The sequence below is a fragment of the Emys orbicularis genome, chromosome 2 (genome assembly GCF_028017835.1).
Source record: "Emys orbicularis isolate rEmyOrb1 chromosome 2, rEmyOrb1.hap1, whole genome shotgun sequence".
Lineage (NCBI taxonomy): Eukaryota > Metazoa > Chordata > Testudines > Emydidae > Emys > Emys orbicularis.
In genome coordinates this window covers 238,716,057-238,735,202 of record NC_088684.1, presented here as the reverse complement: position 1 = coordinate 238,735,202, position 19,146 = coordinate 238,716,057, and the positions used below count along the sequence as shown (strand labels likewise).

At 43.6% G+C, this 19,146-nt stretch overlaps 1 protein-coding gene across 1 annotated transcript in view; it reads left to right on the top strand.

Annotated features, from left to right (window-relative positions):
* Positions 1 to 19,146, top strand: part of LOC135873823 (ATP-dependent translocase ABCB1-like) — an 81,290-nt gene that overhangs the window by 7,489 nt on the left and 54,655 nt on the right. The window contains exons 2-6 of the mRNA XM_065398437.1: positions 14,190 to 14,343; positions 15,494 to 15,560; positions 15,756 to 15,947; positions 17,002 to 17,173; positions 17,894 to 18,018. Coding sequence (XP_065254509.1) covers positions 14,190 to 14,343; positions 15,494 to 15,560; positions 15,756 to 15,947; positions 17,002 to 17,173; positions 17,894 to 18,018 — 710 coding nt within the window. The remainder of the gene's footprint in view (positions 1 to 14,189; positions 14,344 to 15,493; positions 15,561 to 15,755; positions 15,948 to 17,001; positions 17,174 to 17,893; positions 18,019 to 19,146) is intronic.

Sequence of the window (19,146 nt, the reverse complement as noted above, 5' to 3'; positions counted from 1 at the left end):
ATTTATAAGCTTATGTCCCTTCTAGTTACCATCGCATTTATTTCAGTCCACTACTATCAGTTCTGTTCACCTTTTAAATAATTGTGGTCATCTTTTATTTATAAAGGAGGTTTAAAAAAATAATGCAATTTGCTTTGACTTTCCCTGGTCTTCTACCAAGTGATAAGTAGTGGGGCCCTTATATCTCACTGGGTTACTGCAGGAATTATTTGCCAACTCTTCCCTTTCTCCTCCTCTCACTTTCCCTTTGCTTCCCTGGTTTTTACTTTTTAAAGTTGCTTATTAACATAACAGCTGGTCAAAAATTTTCAGATAGAACATTTTCCCATCATAAAATGCCATTTCATCAAAATCTAAACTTTCTGTGGGACTGTGTCAACCTTGACAACATTTTATTTTGGGGGGAAAAGCATTTTGATAATGCTGAATAACGTGTATTTACAATGCTTAGCACAATGTGGCTCCAGTCTTGGCTGGGGCTTCTACACACAAAAAGAGCAGAACCTCTGTTTGACAAACTAATTGGGGACTGAGGAGTTCATAACATTGAAAAGTTCATAAAATTGAATATCTCGAACTGACAGTAGGTACAGTGTGAGTTGCAGCATGGTGCACTGCATCACTTTCTTCTTGTCCTTCAAACCACAGCAAAACATTTTCCAACACACTGAAGAAGGCCTCAAAATGTGAAGGGATGTCAACTTGTTCTTCATCAGATCACATTCATGCTGTGATTTTCTACTTCCTCCCCCCAGTCGGGGGGTGGGGGGGAGGAGGAGGAAATGATCCTGTAACTGGTTGTTCGTCAGATTGGTGGTCATAAAATCAAGGTTCTACTGTAATAGTAAAATGGCCTGATTTTCTGATGTGCCAAGCACCCAACAACTCCTCGAGATTTCAAATAAGAGTTGTGGGTGCTTAGCAGCTTCAAACTTTTGGTCAAGACTTCCCTATTTAATTCTGCTTATATTCTTATATGGCATTCATTGCTATGGTATCTGAGTTCAACCATGAGCACAGCTAAACCGATGGCCAGGTCTACTCTTGAAAAGCCTTTGCCAGTAAAACTATCCCAGTATATTACACCGGCAAAACGCTCCTAGTGCGGATGCAGGAGTTGTTCCTGTTCCCACTGAAATGACAAAAATTCCATTGACTCCATTGGGAATAACACAGTTTGGGGCTTGGGACAATCATGTATTTGTGCTTCTCACCTTTCCCCCCTGCTAATCTACAGACACAGACTTCTGAGCTATGGAAGCCAAGGAGTTAATAAACTCTTAGGAAGAGTCAGTCCCTGTCACAATGTGTTTTGTACAATGCCTAGCTTAAAAAAATAATGTAATGGTAATGAGAGCGTGGGGCCCTAGAAATAAACAGACTTGAGGTGTAGGGTTTTGAGCAACATTGAAGTCCAGCTGGAAAGTAAAAGGTAATGGTGGGGTGGGGGGGCGGGGGTGAAGAAAGCGATGGGAAACGTTGCCTTTTATTTCAAAGGGAATTATATCATTTTACCCTGAACCTTGTGGGGGGGAATGAAAAGAGGAATAATCACCAAGTGCCCATGCCTGAACACCTTAATCAGGCAAAACTACCACTGGTTTCCCTGACTTTCCAAAAACCTTGGGCACTCAGATTCCAGCATGATGAGGATGATATCAGCACCCAGATGGAGGGGAAGATAATTATGGGATTTTGTTTTTGCACAGTGGAAAGGGGTGGGGAGCCACAGGGTACTGTAAGGTCTGCATAAGTTTTCCCTTAGTAACTGATAGACGTCCCTACAAGTGTGGTGAAGAATCTGAGCTTTGGGGTGTTTTTCTGAATCAACTCTCTGAACTTTTTAGGAGACATTTAAACTCATTTAAGCAGGAAAGAACCACAATTGGAGGCTTTAGTCCTTTTACCCATTTCTGGTCCACACAGCGGCATGTCTTCACCAGAAATGGTTTTCTTCTTTTGGGCGGGGGTAACTGTGGGGAAGGAATCACTGATAGGAGATGTGGAAAGGGGGCCCCAGAGCATTACCTTGAAACCTGATCCTTCGGTACGTGGAGGAAGGGAAACAAGGTAGCTGAAAACTGGGCGGCGGGAAGCAGCCTGCTGTTTATAAGGGGCAGGGTAAAGCGGGCACTGAGGTTTAGGAAGAGTAGCGTCTGGGACACACCACCCCGGGGACTCTGCCTTGGTTAGGGAGTGAAGGCAGGTGTGGGCACTCCGCAGTCACACCCGCTCTGGGAGCAGCGCAGGGAGCAGCGGGCAGGTGAGGCTCAGAACCGCTGGGACGGGGACAGTCTCCTGCTGAGGAATCTCTCCCATCCCCCGAGACAGGCTTTACCTAGCTGCCTCCACAGTCACACACCCCGCCCCGGGCAGGAGGCCGCCTGGGGTCGGCCCAGGGCTGAGCGATGGGGAAGCTCCAGCCGCTCTGGCGCCAGCGGCGTGTCCGAGCAAACCCCTCGCCCAGCCCCTCCGCGCTACTCGCTCTCCTCCCACGGGGGCTCAGCGGCGCTCCCCGGCCGCCGCACGCGGGCAGCAGGGCACCTTCCCCGGCAGGATCGGGGCCGCGTCTCTGGGGGCTGCGCGCTTCATGGCCAATGGCAGCTCGGAGTGACACGCACCAAGGGAGCCCTGGCCGCTGGGACTGAAAGCAAAGGGATCGTGGCCACTGCGGGGGGCGGAGGTGAAAGTAAGCGGGTCCGATCCTGTCCGGGACCAGACAGGTGTAGTGTATGAAACTGTTCTGGGTAGGACTGTGTTACTGGTAGCAGTTACCGATAGGTAATGGATTATAAGAAACTGCTATTGTAGTAAACTGATACCTGATGTAGCAGATGCCTACAGGTAGCAGTTTCTTGCACTGTAGTATATGTGAAATTGCTAAGTGTAGAAATGTGCTATCTGTAGCAGTTATTTATACTTTTAGATTGTAAGAAACAGCTTTTGTAAAAAGATGCTACTTCCCTCATAGGTCAGGTTTTCTAGACCTTATTTTTTTCCCCCTTCTCTGGACTCTCTCCAATTTTTACTACAGTTGAGACCTAATCAGCGCAGAGTAGAGTGGATATCCCAGAGTGATGTTCTGTTTTTTGGAATAGATCCCTTTCCACAGTACTGATATCCAGCTTGTGGTCCACTGTGACCCCCAGACCTCTTTCTGCAGTCGTCCTTCCTAGGAAGTCATTTCCCATTTAGTATGTGTGCAGCTTGTTATCATTCACAAACTTAATAATTGTACTCTCTATGCCATTATCTCAATCACTGATTCAGATTTTGAATAGAAACTTATCCAGAACTGATCCTTAGAGAGATCCATTTGCTATGCCCTTTCAGCCTGACTCAGCCCTTTCAGCCTGTGAATCACTGATAACTACTGTCGGAACTGTTTTCCAACTAGTTTTGCACCCATCTTATTTTAGCTCCATCTAGGTTGCATTTCCATCGTTTGTTTATTAGAAGGTCATGGGAGACCTGTAACACTGCAATCTGATGAAGCTAATTCCTACAGATAGCAGTTTCTCACACCGTAGGTATGTGAGACTGCTGTCTGTAGGGCCAGGTCTACACTATCGCGGTAGTTCGACGGCTGGCAATCGAAGTTCCGGGTTCGATTTATCGCGTCTGGTCTGGACGCGATAAATCGATCCCGGAAGCGCTCGCCGTCGACTGCGGTACTCCAGCTCGGCGAGAGGAGTACCGCGGAGTCAACGGGGAGCCTGCCTGCCGCGTGTGGACCGCGTCTGAACCGCGGTAAGTTCGAACTAAGGTATGTCGACTTCAGCTACGTTATTCACGTAGCTGAAGTTGCGTACCTTAGTTCGAATTTGGGGGTTAGTGTAGACCAGGCCTAGCAGTTAGCTACATCTGATGGCCTTTGTATAGCACTATCATTCAGAGGTTCCTATTGCACACAGTTCCTGGGGTAATCTTTATGTGTTTGTGCATTCCTTCAATAAGCCACTAACATTGTCTGGCCTCCTCTAACAGAGCATAAGAACATAAGAATGGCCATACTGGGTCAGACCAAAGGTCCATCCAGCCCAGTAATCTGTCTTCCGACAGTGGTCAATGCCAGGTGCCCCAGAGGGAGTGAACCTAACAGGTAATGATCAAGTGATATCTCTCGTGACGTCCATCACCACCCTCTGACAAACAGAGGCTAGGGACACCATTCCTTATCCATCCTGGCTAATAGCCATTAATGGACTTAACCTCCATGAATTTATCCAGTTCTCTTTTAAACCCTGTTATAGTCCTAGCCTTCACAACCTCCTCAGGCAAGGAGTTCCACAAGTTGACTGTGCACTGTGTGAAGAAGAACTTCCTTTTATTTGTTTTAAACCTGCTGCCCATTAATTTCATTTGGTGGCCCCTCGTTCTTATATTATGGGAACAAGTAAATAACTTTTCCTTATTCACTTTCTCCACATCACTCATGATTTTATATACTTCTATCATACTCCCCCTTAGTCTCCTCTTTTCCAAGCTGAAAAGTCCTATCCTCTTTAATCTCTCCTCATATGGGATCCATTCCAAACCCCTAATTATTTCAGTTGCCCTTCTCTGAACCTTTTCTAATGCCAGTATATCTTTTTTGTGATGAGGAGACCACATCTGTACGCAGTATTCAAGATGTGGCGTACCATGGATTTATACAAGGGCAATAAGATATTCTCCGTCTTATTCTTTATCCCCTTTTTAATGATTCCTAACATCCTGTTTGCTTTTTTGACTGCCGCTGCACACGCATGGCCGTCTTCAGAGAACTATCCACGATGGCTCCAAGATCTTTTTCCTGATTAGTTGTAGCTAAATTGGCCCCCATCATATTGTATGTATAGTTGGGATTATTTTTCCCAATGTGCATTACTTTACTTTTATCCACATTAAATTTCATTTGCCATTTTGTTGCCCAATCACTTAGTTTTGTGAGATCTTTTTGAAGTTCTTCACAGTTTCCTTTGGTCTTAACTATCTTGAGCAGTTTAGTATCATCTGCAAACTTTGCCACCTCACTTTTTACCCCTTTCTCCAGATCATTTATGAATAAATTTAATAGGATTGGTCCTAGGACTGACCCTTGGGGAACACCACTAGTTATCCCTCTCCATTCTGAAAATTTACCATTTATCCCTACCCTTTGTTCCCTGTCTTTTAACCAGTTCTCAATCCTTGAAAGGATCTTCCCTCTTATCCCATGACAACTTAATTTACGTAAGAGCCTTTGGTGAGGGACCTTGTCAAAGGCTTTCTGGAAATCTAAGTACACTATGTCCACTGGATCCCCCTTGTCCACATGTTTGTTGACCACTTCAAAGAACTCTAATAGATTAGTAAGACACAATTTTCCTTTACAGAAACCATGTTGACTTTTTCCCAACAATTTATGTTCTTCTATGTGTCTGACAATTTTATTCTTTACGATTGTTTCAACTAATTTGCCCGGTACTGATGTTAGACTTACCGGTCTGTAATTGCCAGGATCACCTCTTTTTAAATATTGGCGTTACATTAGCTATCTTCCAGTCATTGGGTACAGAAGCTGATTTAAAGGACAGGTTACAAACCATAGTTAGTAGTTCTGCAATTTCACATTTGAGTTCTTTCAGAACTCTTGGGTCAATGCCATCTGGTCCTAGTGACTTGTTATTGTTAAGTTTATCAATTAATTCCAAAACCACCTCTAGTGACACCTCAGTCTGTGACAATTCCTCAGATTTGTCACCTACAAAAGCTGGCTCAGGTTTGGGAATCTGCCTAACATCCTCAGCTGTGAAGACTGAAGCAAAGAATACATTTAGTTTCTCCGCCATTACTTTATCATCTTTAAGTGCTCCTTTTGTATCTCAATCGTCCAGGGGCCCCATTGGTTGTTTAGCAGTCTTCCTGCTTCTGATGTACTTAAGACATTTTGTTATTACCTTTTGAGTTTTTGGCTAGCTGTTCTTCAAACTTCTTTTTGGCTTTTCTTATTACATTTTTACACTTAATTTGGCAGTGTTTATGCTCCTTTCTATTTACCTCACTAGAATTGACTTCCACTTTTTAAAAGTTGCTTTTTTATCTCTCACTGCTTCTTTTACATGGTTGTTAAGCCACGGTGGCTCTTTTTTAGTTCTTTTACCGTGTTTTTTAATTTGGGGTATACATTTCAGTTGGGCCTCTGTTATGGTGTCTTTTGAAAAGTGTCCATGCAGCTTGCAGGGATTTCACTCTAGTCACTGTACCTTTTAATTTCTGTTTAACTAACTCCCTCATTTTTGCATAGTTCCCCTTTCTGAAATTAAATGCCACAGTGGTGGGCTGTTGTGGTGTTCTTCCCACCACAGGAATGTTAAAAGTTATGATATTATGGTCACTATTTCCACGCGGTCCTGTTATAGTTACGTCTTGGACCATATCCTGCGCTCCACTCAGGACTAAATCGAGAATTGCCTCTCCCCTTGTTTGTTCCTGTACCACCTGCTCCAAGAAGCAGTCCTTTAAAGTATCGAGAAATGTTGTTTCTGCATTTCGTCCTGAGGTGACATGTTCCCAGTCAATATGGGAATAATTGAAATCCCCCATTATTATTGAGTTCTTAATTTTGATCGCCTCTCTAATCTCCCTCAGCATTTCATCGTCACTATCACTGTCCTGGTCAGGTGGTTGATAATAGATCCCTCATGTTATATTCTTCTTAGAGCATGAAATTACTATCCATAGAGATTCTATGGAACATGCTGATTCACTTAAGATTTTTACTTCATTTGAAATACAGAGACACATTTGAAATACAGAGACATGGTAAATATTTCTATCCTCAGATACAAATGTTACATGCATACAGGTTGGATAAACACTGTCAATAGGTCTTCAGTTTTGCAATGATATCCCACATCAGCCATCTTGCATAAAGTATATATTAGCTATGTCATATCCATATCATAAGCATATTTTCATAAAGAATGTAGAGTATAATGTCACATCCCACATGTATGTTTGCTGATCTGCAAACAGTAAAGGAGCATGCACCTTTGGGTGCAAACGCTCATGACAATAGTGCAGAGCCATGCAAGTTCCATGATTCTGTGTGAGATGGCAGACAGTGAGGAGGGCCAGGCAGCTTAGTGGGTTTAGAAAAAAAGGTGTAAACATTATGTATACATTTATGTATGGGATACATATAAAATTAGTGGATGGTTAACAATGCATCATAAGAAGTTGGATCCCATGGCCACAACCACCCCTGTCTCACCTGTCTGGTATCCAGCATACACTGCCAAAAGAAAGCTTCCCAAAATACAGTGGGATATCTATTCATGGTGCACCTCACTCTGACTGTATACAAGTGCTTCTGGTGAGTACCCTGACTGCTGAGACAAGGAGTCCAGGAGGCATGCACACAAGTGACGTAGTGACTCTATGCTGACATCAGTTGAGTTAACCCACATTTAAAATGTAGATATGGCCTTAGGTATATTAAATGTTTGGGAGAGGTAACAGGAACTGTCTGAGGGTAGACTAAGATTCATTCAGGTGTTTAGGTTCAAGGCATTGGAACTGGCCTTACTGCACCCTACAGGCTCAAGAACAAAGAAGCACATAAAAAAAATCATTTCTTTATTAAAATTTCTTGACTCGAGGGTGTATAACTCATGCTGGGAGCGGACAATGGGATGGTTCACTGAGTCATTGCCTCGTCTGATCATTCCCAAATTAGCACCTGGCATTGGCCACTGTCACAAGACAGGATACTAGATTAGGCGGACTATTGGTGTGACCCACGATGGCAGTAATTACAATAGATTTTTTTCCAGGGAGAAAGACGTTATAGGAGATAATATACTGCCTTTATTGAATATTTGAGAATCAAGTTGTACACAGTGGCATGCGGAAAAACACTAAGGGCTAGACTGAGAGGCAAAATAACAGTTGCAAAAATGCAATCCCCATTGGTGGATTGACTCAACACAAACTTTTGACACTAGACCAGAAATTCAGTCAGCTCTAAAATGAGAAGAAAAAATTACATTTAAAAATTCAGGGAATTCAGGGAATCCCAGCAACAGATAAGACAACTGCTAGGAGACTCTATACCAGTGTTTACCAAACTTGGGACGCCACTTGTGTAGGGAAAACCCCTGGCGGGCCGAGCCGGTTTGTTTACCTGCCCCATCCGCAGGTTCGGCCGATCGTGGCTCTCACTGGCTGCGGTTTGCTCCAGGGGCTTTACCTTCACAAGCGGCGTCCCAAGTTTGGGAAACACTGCTCTATGCAATCTGATACTACACTGGCAAGTTAAAGTGCTCTAACTTGCTGGCTCAGGGGTGTGAAAAATCACCCCCCCCCACATCACAGCAAGTTTGAGTGCTTTAAAGCGCTAGTGTGGACAGGCTCGGTTCCCAGTGCTCGGAGCTAATCCCCTCATCGAGCAGATTACCGGGAGCACTGGCACCCGCAGCAGCGCTTTGAACTTTGTAGTGTAGACATAGCCTCAGTAGGTTAGATCAGACAAAGAGGAGTTGCATTGACTAGGCATTGGGATGCCTGTGCCTTTAAGAACCCAGCCCTGGGAAGCCGATGCTGAGAGGTGCTGTCTGTGAGAGAGGAAATAAAAAAGCCCATTTCCCCCGACCATTTTTGCAAACACGGGTGTCTCAATGCCACTGGGGTAACTGTTACCCCTGTGCCCCTGCCTGTGCCGGGTTTTGCCCTCTGTCACCCTCTGCCAGCACCTCACCCCGAGCTTAACTCCTGATCCTCCCCCCAGCCCTGATTTTCCCTTTAGCCCCTTTCCTAATGCTGCATCCAGCTGCTTGACCCCCCGACCAGTAAATTTCCACCCCCTTCTCACACCCTGGCCGCCCCCCTCCTCCAAAGAGCCTTTGCCACTTTTTAACCTGTCAAAAGCAAACCGCAGAATCTTACGGCTAATAAGGGCAGGGTGAAGGGCAGTGGCTTCAGCAGATGTACTGAGCATGCTCAGTACACCGTAAGTAGCACACTACTATGGAGAGCACTTTAATACACTACATCCGCCGCCACTGCCACTGCTACCGCAACAGAGCCCCGGGCCCTTTAAATCTCCGCCAGAGCCTCGAGCCCTGGGGTAGCGGCAGCAGCTGGGATCCCCCGGGGCTCCGTCGGTGATTTAAAGGGCCCAGGGCTCCGCTGCGGCCGGCAGCCCCTGGCCCTTTAAATCACTGCCAGAGCCCCACTGCCGCTACCCCAGGGCTCCGACAGCGGGGCACGGGCGTTGATTTAAAGGGCCCAGGGCAGTAGCGGTGGACAGCCGGGAGCTTCTGGCCCTTTAAATCACCCTGGGAGCCCTGGAGCCCTGGGAAAGCAGGAGGAAGTCTATGAATAGCTCAGCTTTTCCCACCATGTGGGAGAGACCAGTTGGGAAGCAGAGGGGAGAGCAGGGCTGCCTGCAGTCTGCCAGCACAGCACTTCCAGGCCCAGCAACTGGCCTAACTTGTAAATCCAGCCTGCAGAAAAGCCCCAGGAGGGGACAATCCTCATGTCGCCACCTGCCAGCAACCTTAGGAGATAGCCTGTCTCTCCTGCCATTTACTGCTTCCAGCCTGCCTGCCCTGCAGCCAGCCCACACCAGATCCGGGATTTTAGAACCCATGGGTTCCAAGCTTTAACGACTGTCAGCACTGTCAGAAGGGAGTGGGTGGTTAGTCCATTTCCAGTGATCCCTAGGCAGGACCTGCTTGCCTGAATCAGCCTCCTGACCACTCAGCCAGAAATGGAACCTGAGGGGGTATCCTGTATTATGTCATGGCTACACTTGCAAATGTAGAGCGCTTTGAGTTAAACCAGCCTTCGGAGACCACAGTAGGGAAAGCGCTGCATTCTGTCCACACTGACAGCTTCAAGCACATTGGCGTGGCCACATTTGCGGCATTTGCAGCAGCATTGGGAGCGGTCCATTATGGGTCAATTTGAAAACGTGCTTTTCAAATTGGGGGGGGGGGTGGAGTGTGACAGGGAGTGTGTTGTATGTATGTGGGGGGAGAGAGAGTGGGTTTTTGGGGGGCTGAGAGCATGTCAGCATGCTGTCTTGTAAGTTCAGAGAGCAGCAGACCCCCTTTCCTCCCCCTCTCTCTCGCACGCAGCATTCCACAGTAATGGTTTCTTTGTCTCGGAGCAGATAAGCATGCCGGCTGTCAGAAACGGAGCTTTGAAAGGGCATATCCGCATTCCTGCAGTGATTCCAAAACAATGACAAGAGTGGCCACTTGACTTAAGGGGATTATGGAAAATTCCCGGAGGCCGATCAGAGCATAGTAATGCAACACCCCGTTCACACTGGTGCCGCAGTGCTCCAGCGGGGGCGCATCAAACGTTATTCCACTCGCCGAGGTGGAGTACCAGGAGCGCTCTACGTGCCTTGCCAGTGTGGACAGGTAGTGAGCTAGAGCACCCGTGGCTGCTTTAATGCGCTCTAACTCGCAAGTGTAGCCAAGCCCTTAGAGTTATATGGGCAGTTGGGTTGTAATTTTGCACCATGAAGGCACATTGCATCTGCGGAAGGATTTTCATCTACCTGGATCATCAAGACCTGCACTGCCAATTCCCAGTATAATAAATTGTGTTTCTATCAGCATCTCCTTACAGGCCTGCAACATGTCTCCACATGCACCAACTGAGACATGGGGAACAGACAGAACTTGGAGTGGGTGTGGGAAGAGACACTTTTGTTTAGGAACATTGAAAGAGTGTGTGATCACATGACCTAGCATGCCTCTCGGCAGAGCCTTTAGTAATTACAAAGCATTATTGATCTCAAATAATTTTAATCATTTAATATTTTCACTGATTGTCTATTTCTCTTTGGTCAAGTCCTTACATAAAGTTTATAGTTATTGTTTTTAATGCGTTTGCTTGTGTGAGTTTGAATTATTTGTGAGTTCAAGTGCTGTAGCCACAGCATTAGTGTGGTTATCCCTTGTCTCACTGGAAGCACCACCAAGTAGCTTGATCCTTTAGCATACCAGGAGGGGGAGGCAGGCACCTACCAGCAGCACAGTGAAATGAGCCCAGGGTGACCGAAACTTTGGAACTGTCCAAAAGCTGTGAGGTATCCCTCTCCTGTTTGCACTACATTCAGGTACTAAGCCAGCACTGAAAGGGGAGTTACATCTCTACTTTGTTAAATAAACTTTTGCTCGTTTTCACTATAAACGTATCTAAGTGTCGTGTGTTAAGCAAAGAGGTGATCTGATCTGGAACTGGTAAGCTGGGGTGTACTGTTCCTTTCCAAAGAGCAAATCTGTAAATACTGTGAGTTTGCAGTGGAGCAGGGGCTTCACACTCAGGGAGATGCTCGGAGAGCTCAGGGGTTGCAATGTGCCTATCGCTAACCTGTAAAGAGACAGCAGGGCCTGCCTAGGCCTAGAGGGGAGTGTTTGTGTTGCCTGTGGCCACTAGAGTTTGGGAGCTGACCCCCATCAGGCACAGACAAGTCTTTCTCATGCTAAGGGCAGGTGGCCACAGCCCTGGGTACCCCCAGGAAGCAGGCCACATTGTTGTCCTAATTTTTAAAAAAGAACATAGTTCTTTAGAAAAGTAATCTACCCTGATGTAAAAGTAGTATGTAATGATAAATATTTTTTCTTCTCTAGGAAAAGTTGTTGAAAGGAAACAAATAATTAATAAAGAAACATAAACATATCTTAATGTGAACTCTTTGAATGGCTATTGTCTCTGAAAGGTTGTGCTGTTTCCTTGTGTATGCAGATTTTACCCAAAGTGATTTACTTCTGCAAGTCTAATAACCATACAACAGAATAACACAATGAAGGATGATTTCATAAATTACACAGAAAAGGAACCACTTGATCCTAGTAAGTTTTTCAGTTAGTTGTTTCTTCTTTTGAATGTTAGGCTCGTTGTTGGAAGGATGTACTCCATTGCCACGAAACTAAGCCACATTTTGAATCTTGTCTGGTAGCCATGAGGGATTTCTATGGATAAACTGATCAGCCCTCCCATCGTCCTCAACAAATCATGCTACTTTGGTTATTAAGCTTTCTTCTGTGGTGTCTTTACCCAGCGTGTATGGACCCTTCTTGGGGATCTATGTGGAGGAAACAGCATTCAGAAAATATTCGTAGTCATCACTGAATACATGTATTCTCTTGTAACTTAATCACAGCACTGGCTGGGCGTAGCTCCGTGTGGCCTTTCTACCAACTTAAGTGACCCTGGTGTGGCACTCTAGCTTAACAATAACTAAAGGCTCCCATCCTGCGAGCATTTATGCACACGAGTAGTCCCATTGAATTTCAGTGTGGCCTCTCATATGCCTAAAGTTATTTACATGCATCAGCAATGGGGCCTAAGCATGCAAATACTCCACTATGTGAGTCAGGAGCCAGTTAACTGCATTTGATTAGTTATATAATCAAAACAAACATAATAGTGTCCTGTAAGACTCTACAAAGGTGTTCTAAAAGCACAGTAGGGTTGAGGCCTTTAGGTACTACTGAAATACCAACAAATAATAAGATGCCTGTTCCACTCTAAGGCCCCAATCTTGCAAAGACAAAGGCCTGGTCTACACCTAAAAGTTAGGTCCACCTAGCTACATTTCTCAAAGGTGTGAAAAATTCATGCCCTTGTGAGACATAGATAAGCCGACCTAAGCCCCAGTGTAGACACCATTAGGTTGACAGAAGAACTCTTCCATCAACCTAGCAGGTGGATTCACTAATCCCTTCCATCATTGCAGTAAGTGTATATGCTACAGAGAGCATAGCTGCAGCTGTGCCACTGTAGCACTTCTAGTGTAGACATACACTTAGGCATACCCTCAGTTTTTGCAAGACTGAGGCCCAAGTTAGTCTTTAATGACTTCCCTTAAAATTAGTTTGTTTGTTCTCAGCTTGGATGTGATTTTTGGGGAGGAAAAAATTGAAAGTGATTGAGCTGTTTCAAGAGCATGAGAAAAATGTAGTTTTCCTGCTTTAAAAAAATCAACTCTTTTGGTGCTCCGATAATTCAGAAAGGGATTTAATGTGCTTCATAAGAAGCTGACTTAAAAGACCTTCCTATTTGTGAAAGCAAAACCTACTTTCCCCTCCACAGAATCTGCAAGGAATGGCTATGGCAATCCTACTTTCCAACATGATGAAAAACCTGAGCAAAATGACCAGTTACAGAACAAGAAAAAGTAGGGGTTCCTTGATCTTAATACTCTGTTAAATTTCTTGCCCTGCCTTTCAAGAAAGGGCCTTGATTAGTTTTGCATTAATCTCTTTAGAAAGAAAAATGAGAAGTCAAAGGAAAAGATGGTTGGCATTTTGAAATTGGTTAGTGCATAGTTTATTGGTTTGATTTATATTTCTCATTGTTCCTTTTCTTTGCCTGTTGTACGTTATGGTGACAGACTAATGTGCAACCACAATACTGCATTTCGAAAGAGAAGAAAGAGGTCTGTGCAAAACTTAGTATTGGGCACAGCCATTTTTGTGTGTTGATCTCAGGCTTCCCGCTTTAAAAATATGGCCTGTTGTGCAAAGTTCCCCCCACAGCTAACTGCCAGTGCTTGACGATGTTTCAGCACTAGCACCATGACGGAGTGAAATTCACCCATGTTAAGGACTGAAGTGAAGCATGTGCGGTAGGTAGGGCCTTGCCCTGGCTCTCTCAACTGGAGATAATTTTACCATTCATGCATAATGTCTCATGAATTATCCAGGGAAACAAGTGCTGTGTTTTTCTTAAATGTGATAACTGCTACATACCCGTTTCTATTGGTAGGCAGCAGCCAAATGTTTGTCAACTACCTTTTCTTGTTTACATTTTAAATGCACTGAGTAAATGTGTGATGTAGTAGAATGCACACAGAGAGGCAGTGAGTTGCACAGGTGATGTTATCACTTTGTGAAAAATGTAAGATAGATTCTTTTTTCTGCAGATTAGGGGATTCATCCTGCCATTCTGCCAACATGTCCTAACTCCCTCAATAAAAACTGGCCTAAAACTGTGTGTAAGCTTTTTCAAAGTGCATCCGAAATGTTGTGTTTGCCTTCACATTCTCTAATTCATTGCTTCATAATGTGTTTTGGGATACCCAAATCATGAATGGTGCTATGTAAAAACAAATCCTATTCTATGTGTCTTAGTAGGATATTGTCACAATTATGTGAATTTTTCAGCCTTCAATTAATACCTTTTTCTTTATATTCATGTAGTTTGGGTATGCCGATTGGCTGGATATCATTTTGATGATAATAGGTTTGATTGCAGCTGTTGCAAATGGAACAGGGCTGCCACTTTTAATCGTTGTCTTTGGAGAGATGACAAACAGATTTGTGACGACTGGCCAAGCAGTAAATATGTCTTCAGGTAAACAAAGTTTGTTCAACTTCTGAAAATATTTGTTAGGGTCTCTTATTTACTGGATTGGCAGAGGTTCAGGATGGGGTGCTGCTGTGGTGTTAAAAGCCATGAAGAGCATAGTGAATTAAATAATATAATATATGGAGATATACCTATCTCATAGAACTGGAAGGGACCCTGAAAGGTTATCGAGTCCAGCCCCTGCCTTCACTAGCAGGACCAAGTACTGATTTTGCCCCAGATCCTTGTCCCCTCAAGGAGTGAATTTACCACCCTGGGTTTAACCACTGAGCTATCCCTTCCCCAAATTCTGAGCAGTCCTTCCTTTTTACCTTGCTGTATAGTACAGTAGCAATATAGACACTTGATAAATTACAGAGCAGTACATTTGGTAACTGTAAAACAATTTACTACTTTCTATAGCGTATAGTTAATCCATGGAATGCACTGTCCCAGGAGGTCACCAAATCAAGTTATGTGATTGGATTTTTAAAACAACCAAATAGGACCATTAATACTACTTTGCCTTTATAAGAGCTAAGCTTCTGATAAGGGCAATCATAACTTACCCTAAAATATATGTGCTGACACCTGGAAGGGGTCTCCCATTTCTCCCTGGTCTGAACAGTTTTGCACCTTTGGTTAGGTGCATTATTAGTGAAATTTACCTTTTTGCAGACAGCCAGCAAAAGGCTGAGCCACCACTTGGACCCAACTTGGGCCCAGTTTTGAGGCTTGGGTGGAACCTAAGTGGTGCATAAAAGTCAGACTTGTGGTGTCTGTATGGATGAATTTTGCCTTGTGTGAGGTAGAAGGGGGAGTTATCAACTTCTGAAAAATCAGATATTGGCCACTGTTGGAATCAGACGGTCAGATCAGATGAAGCTATGATCTGACCAGTGCCCTTTGACGTAGTGAGCTAAATCCGTGACATCACTCTACAGTAACCCTCTGAGCTGACTCAGAAGTTTGCCCTGTTTGATCCTCCACTGGAAGGATGATGGCCACCATGAAAGTTATAAAGCTACAGAGCTGTTACAGGGAGTGTAGTGTCCTACAAAACACCCATAAGATTATGGCCTAAAACCGCCATGATTTGTTTTATGCCTGTTCTAATAAAACTGAATATTTTTCTTTCTTACAATTAATCTTTCAGTTGTGATGAATAGTAGCTCTACTTGTCCAGCAATTCCAGGTTTGGATATAGAAGCTGAAATGACCAGGTAAGAACCTCTGCAATTATTTTCATAAGAATAGCACAGTGTAGTTTCTATATATTTTTTGTCCATTAGACTGTAAGCCAAATTTGGCCCTCAATTACATCCCATTGGCTTCAGCAGGGTTGAACGTGACCTGATGTGTCCAACTTATCTTGCAAGATGCAATTGACCTTATGGACTTTTACTGTTTTACCACAGGTTTGCCTACTACTATGCAGGTATTGGCTTTGCTGTAGTGATACTGAGCACGATCCAAGTCTGGACATTTTTGACCTCAGCTGCAAGACAGACAGCAAGAATCCGACAAAAGTTTTTTTTTTCAATACTTCACCAGGAGATGGCTTGGTTTGATACCAGCCAGATTGGAACGTTGAACACCCGACTGACGGAGTGAGAAGGCTCTATTTATCTGTGCACCGGGAACATGAGCCAAAGAGAAGTCTGATGTTTACCTTGATAGAATTAGCTACAGGGAATGTCCAGGAAACCTTTTTAACTAAGACTCAACATATTACTGCTGTCTGAGGGAGGAATTCGTTATCATTTTGCACTTCATTTTCAGAGTTTCAGTGACATTCCATTGCGAGGGTCTATGCTGTGAAATGCAATATCTTACTCCTCTGACATTGGCTTTGTAGTGTCTATGAGCTATTTTGCAAACTACTGTAGATGAACAGTGAAAACCCTGACATTGTATGAAATGAAACTGCACTCATAATTACAGGCACTGTGTTATCATTTTGAACCTGATCCAAAACCAATTAAAATCATTAGGAATCTTTGGATCAGGTTCCTTGTGCAGGGATTCAGAGGAAGGTATGATCAGGGTATGAAGAGATTCTCCCGATTTTATTTTTGCAGGGAGGGATATGCCCAGTTTTGGAAGATGTGAATCCTGAAGGGAATGAGAGAGGCTTGAATTTCATCAATCCTAGCTCCCACATATGTAACTAGCAAGAGAAAATTAGTGTGACATACAATGGTTTTCCAAATAATAATTTACTAACACTGTGCTTATCACTGTATAGGATGCAAAATGGAGATATTCCTGGCCTCAAAGATCTTAAAATCTAATAACAAAATTGAAGAAGATAGAATACATAGGGGAACTTGGAGGAAAAAGTACTGTAAAGGTTTTGGGGGGTGAATTTTTGTTTTTGTATGGATTATTCCTTTTGGATATTGCATAAATGAATTGGGACACGTGTGAATGAGCAGGGGTAGCAATGGCAGAAGTCTATCTAGAGGTTACATCACAGAAAATGAGTTGTGATCTGCTAGTTCCTAGCCCCACAAAGAGCTGTTCAGTACCCATGTCCAAAATTCCTACTGCCCAATGATTTGAACAGTTAAACTTCTGACAAGCTTTTCTCCAGCAAAACAGAAAAATTTGTGAGGAGGAGGCATTCATCAAAGTTAACAAATCTCTTTTTTTAATTAACAGTGACATTAACACCATCCAGGAAGGCATCGGAGACAAGTTCTGTATATTTGTACAATTCTTTGCCACGTTTCTGACAGCGATTGTTATAGGATTCGTCTACGGGTGGAAACTGACTTTGGTGATTTTGTCAGTTATCCCTCTCCTTGCTGCAGCAGCAGCAGTTGGATCAATCGTAAGTGCTGGGGGAAAACAAATAAGAATTCTACTTCTAAAAACAGAGTGAGAGGGAGTGAACCCCAAAGCAACATGACCCCAAAATTTGGAGAGCATGGAGAGCAGCCCTTCTCCTACTCCACTGGCTCCTGCCCCAAAATTTGCAGAGCTCTGTCTACACTGAGCATCAGCAGGCAGGCATTGGCATGCCATGGAGGCCTGGACTGCTTCCAGTCACCACCACTCACCACATGGGAAGAGGATGATCAGCATTCATCAACTGTGCTCACATTAGTAGATATTGCTTGTAATGCACAGAAAAATTGATAAAGTGTTTCCATTTATAGGTTGTATTTTGTTTTCTTTCCCCCACCCAAGCACTGAAAATGGTGGAGGAAGAAACAGGATTGTGACCTATAATTAAGATAGCTAAGTTATTTACATGGCCTCCATTACTATAGTTTTTGAGTGCCCCACAATCTTCATTGTATTTAGCCTCACAACACCATGCAAGATAGGGGATTCCCATGTTACACATGAAGAAGTGAAACACGGAAAGAAGTTACTTACCCGAAGTTGCCCGGGAAAACTGTTGGAGTGGGGACTTGAACCCAGGTCTCCTAAATTCTAGGCTCTTCCCTAAGTGCTTGATCATCCTTTGTATCTGTACATAATTTACACCACTTAAATAGATTGCAATAAAATACTTTCCCCTCCCCCCACCCTCTGAATTTTCCAGTTCCTGGCATCGTTCACTACAAAAGAGCTGACTGTTTATGCTAGAGCAGGAGCTGTGGCGGAAGAAATTTTGACTGCTATCAGAACAGTTGTTCCTTTCAATGGACAGATGAAGGCATTAGCAAAGTGAGTTTTTTTAACCAATATTGATTGTACATAATATTAGGGAAAGTGATGTGGTTATTTTAAAAAAATCAAAGATGATCCATCAGTTTATTCCCCAGACAGCTGAGAAGTTCAGATGAAGATAAATATGAGCATATGGAAGGAGATGTTTTCTGTCACCCATGAATATTTGCAATCACTCAATTGACTCCAGTCCAACAAAGCACTTCTGCAAATACTTTAAGCACATGCACACTCCCACTGAAATAATTGATTAAAGTGTTTACAGTTAACCTCATGCTTTACTGGATCATGACCTTAGGTAAAATTGCCTATCACTTTCCTATGTCATCGACTTCAAGGGGGCTACCCACATGCTTAACGTTAAGTGTGTGCTTAGTGCTTTGCAAATATTCCTCTTCTTGATCTAATCTGAACAGCACCAATGATATATAGTGTATGTGGAAGAAATTAATTACACATCATTTTAGTATCCCTTCACTACTGCGCAAACTGTGCCATTCATTTTGGGGCTTCCCACTTTTGGTCAGGGCATTTTTGTACATATGTGTTGAGAGGTTCCTACAAAGCTTCTGAGCATGCCATTGAACAATAAAATGATATGTACGTCCTCCTGAAACGTTCTGAGAACATGGCTGGGTTGAGCGGTTCTTTCTGTAATGCCCTTGAGAAGCTAAAGGGGATTAGATAGCTAATGAGTGAACAGAAGCTGTTATTGATTGATGGGAAACCATAAGCTTGTAAAGGAATGGCAAGGAAAAAGAGTGATTTTTTTCATTAACTAACTGTTAATCTTTGTCCTTGTCTCACAGGGGTTAACTAGCATAATATGGTGCTTAATTTGTATTTGATTGCTTGCTATTGGCATATATCTTGGTAATTTAGCTAATGAGAATAGTTCCTGGCTTCCAACAGTGTTCAGCAAGAGCGAACTACTGCCAGGTTGTGGAGTCAAAGGGGATTCTGGCTTCTGTTTACTTGTTTGGTTTTATCTAAAGCAGTTTTTCTTCAACAATTGAGTGAGCACTAATTCTTACATTTGAGAGCTGATATTCATAGAATCCTAGAAATATAGGGCTGGAAGGGATCTTGAGAGATCATCAGTTCCAGCCCCCTGCACTGAGGCAG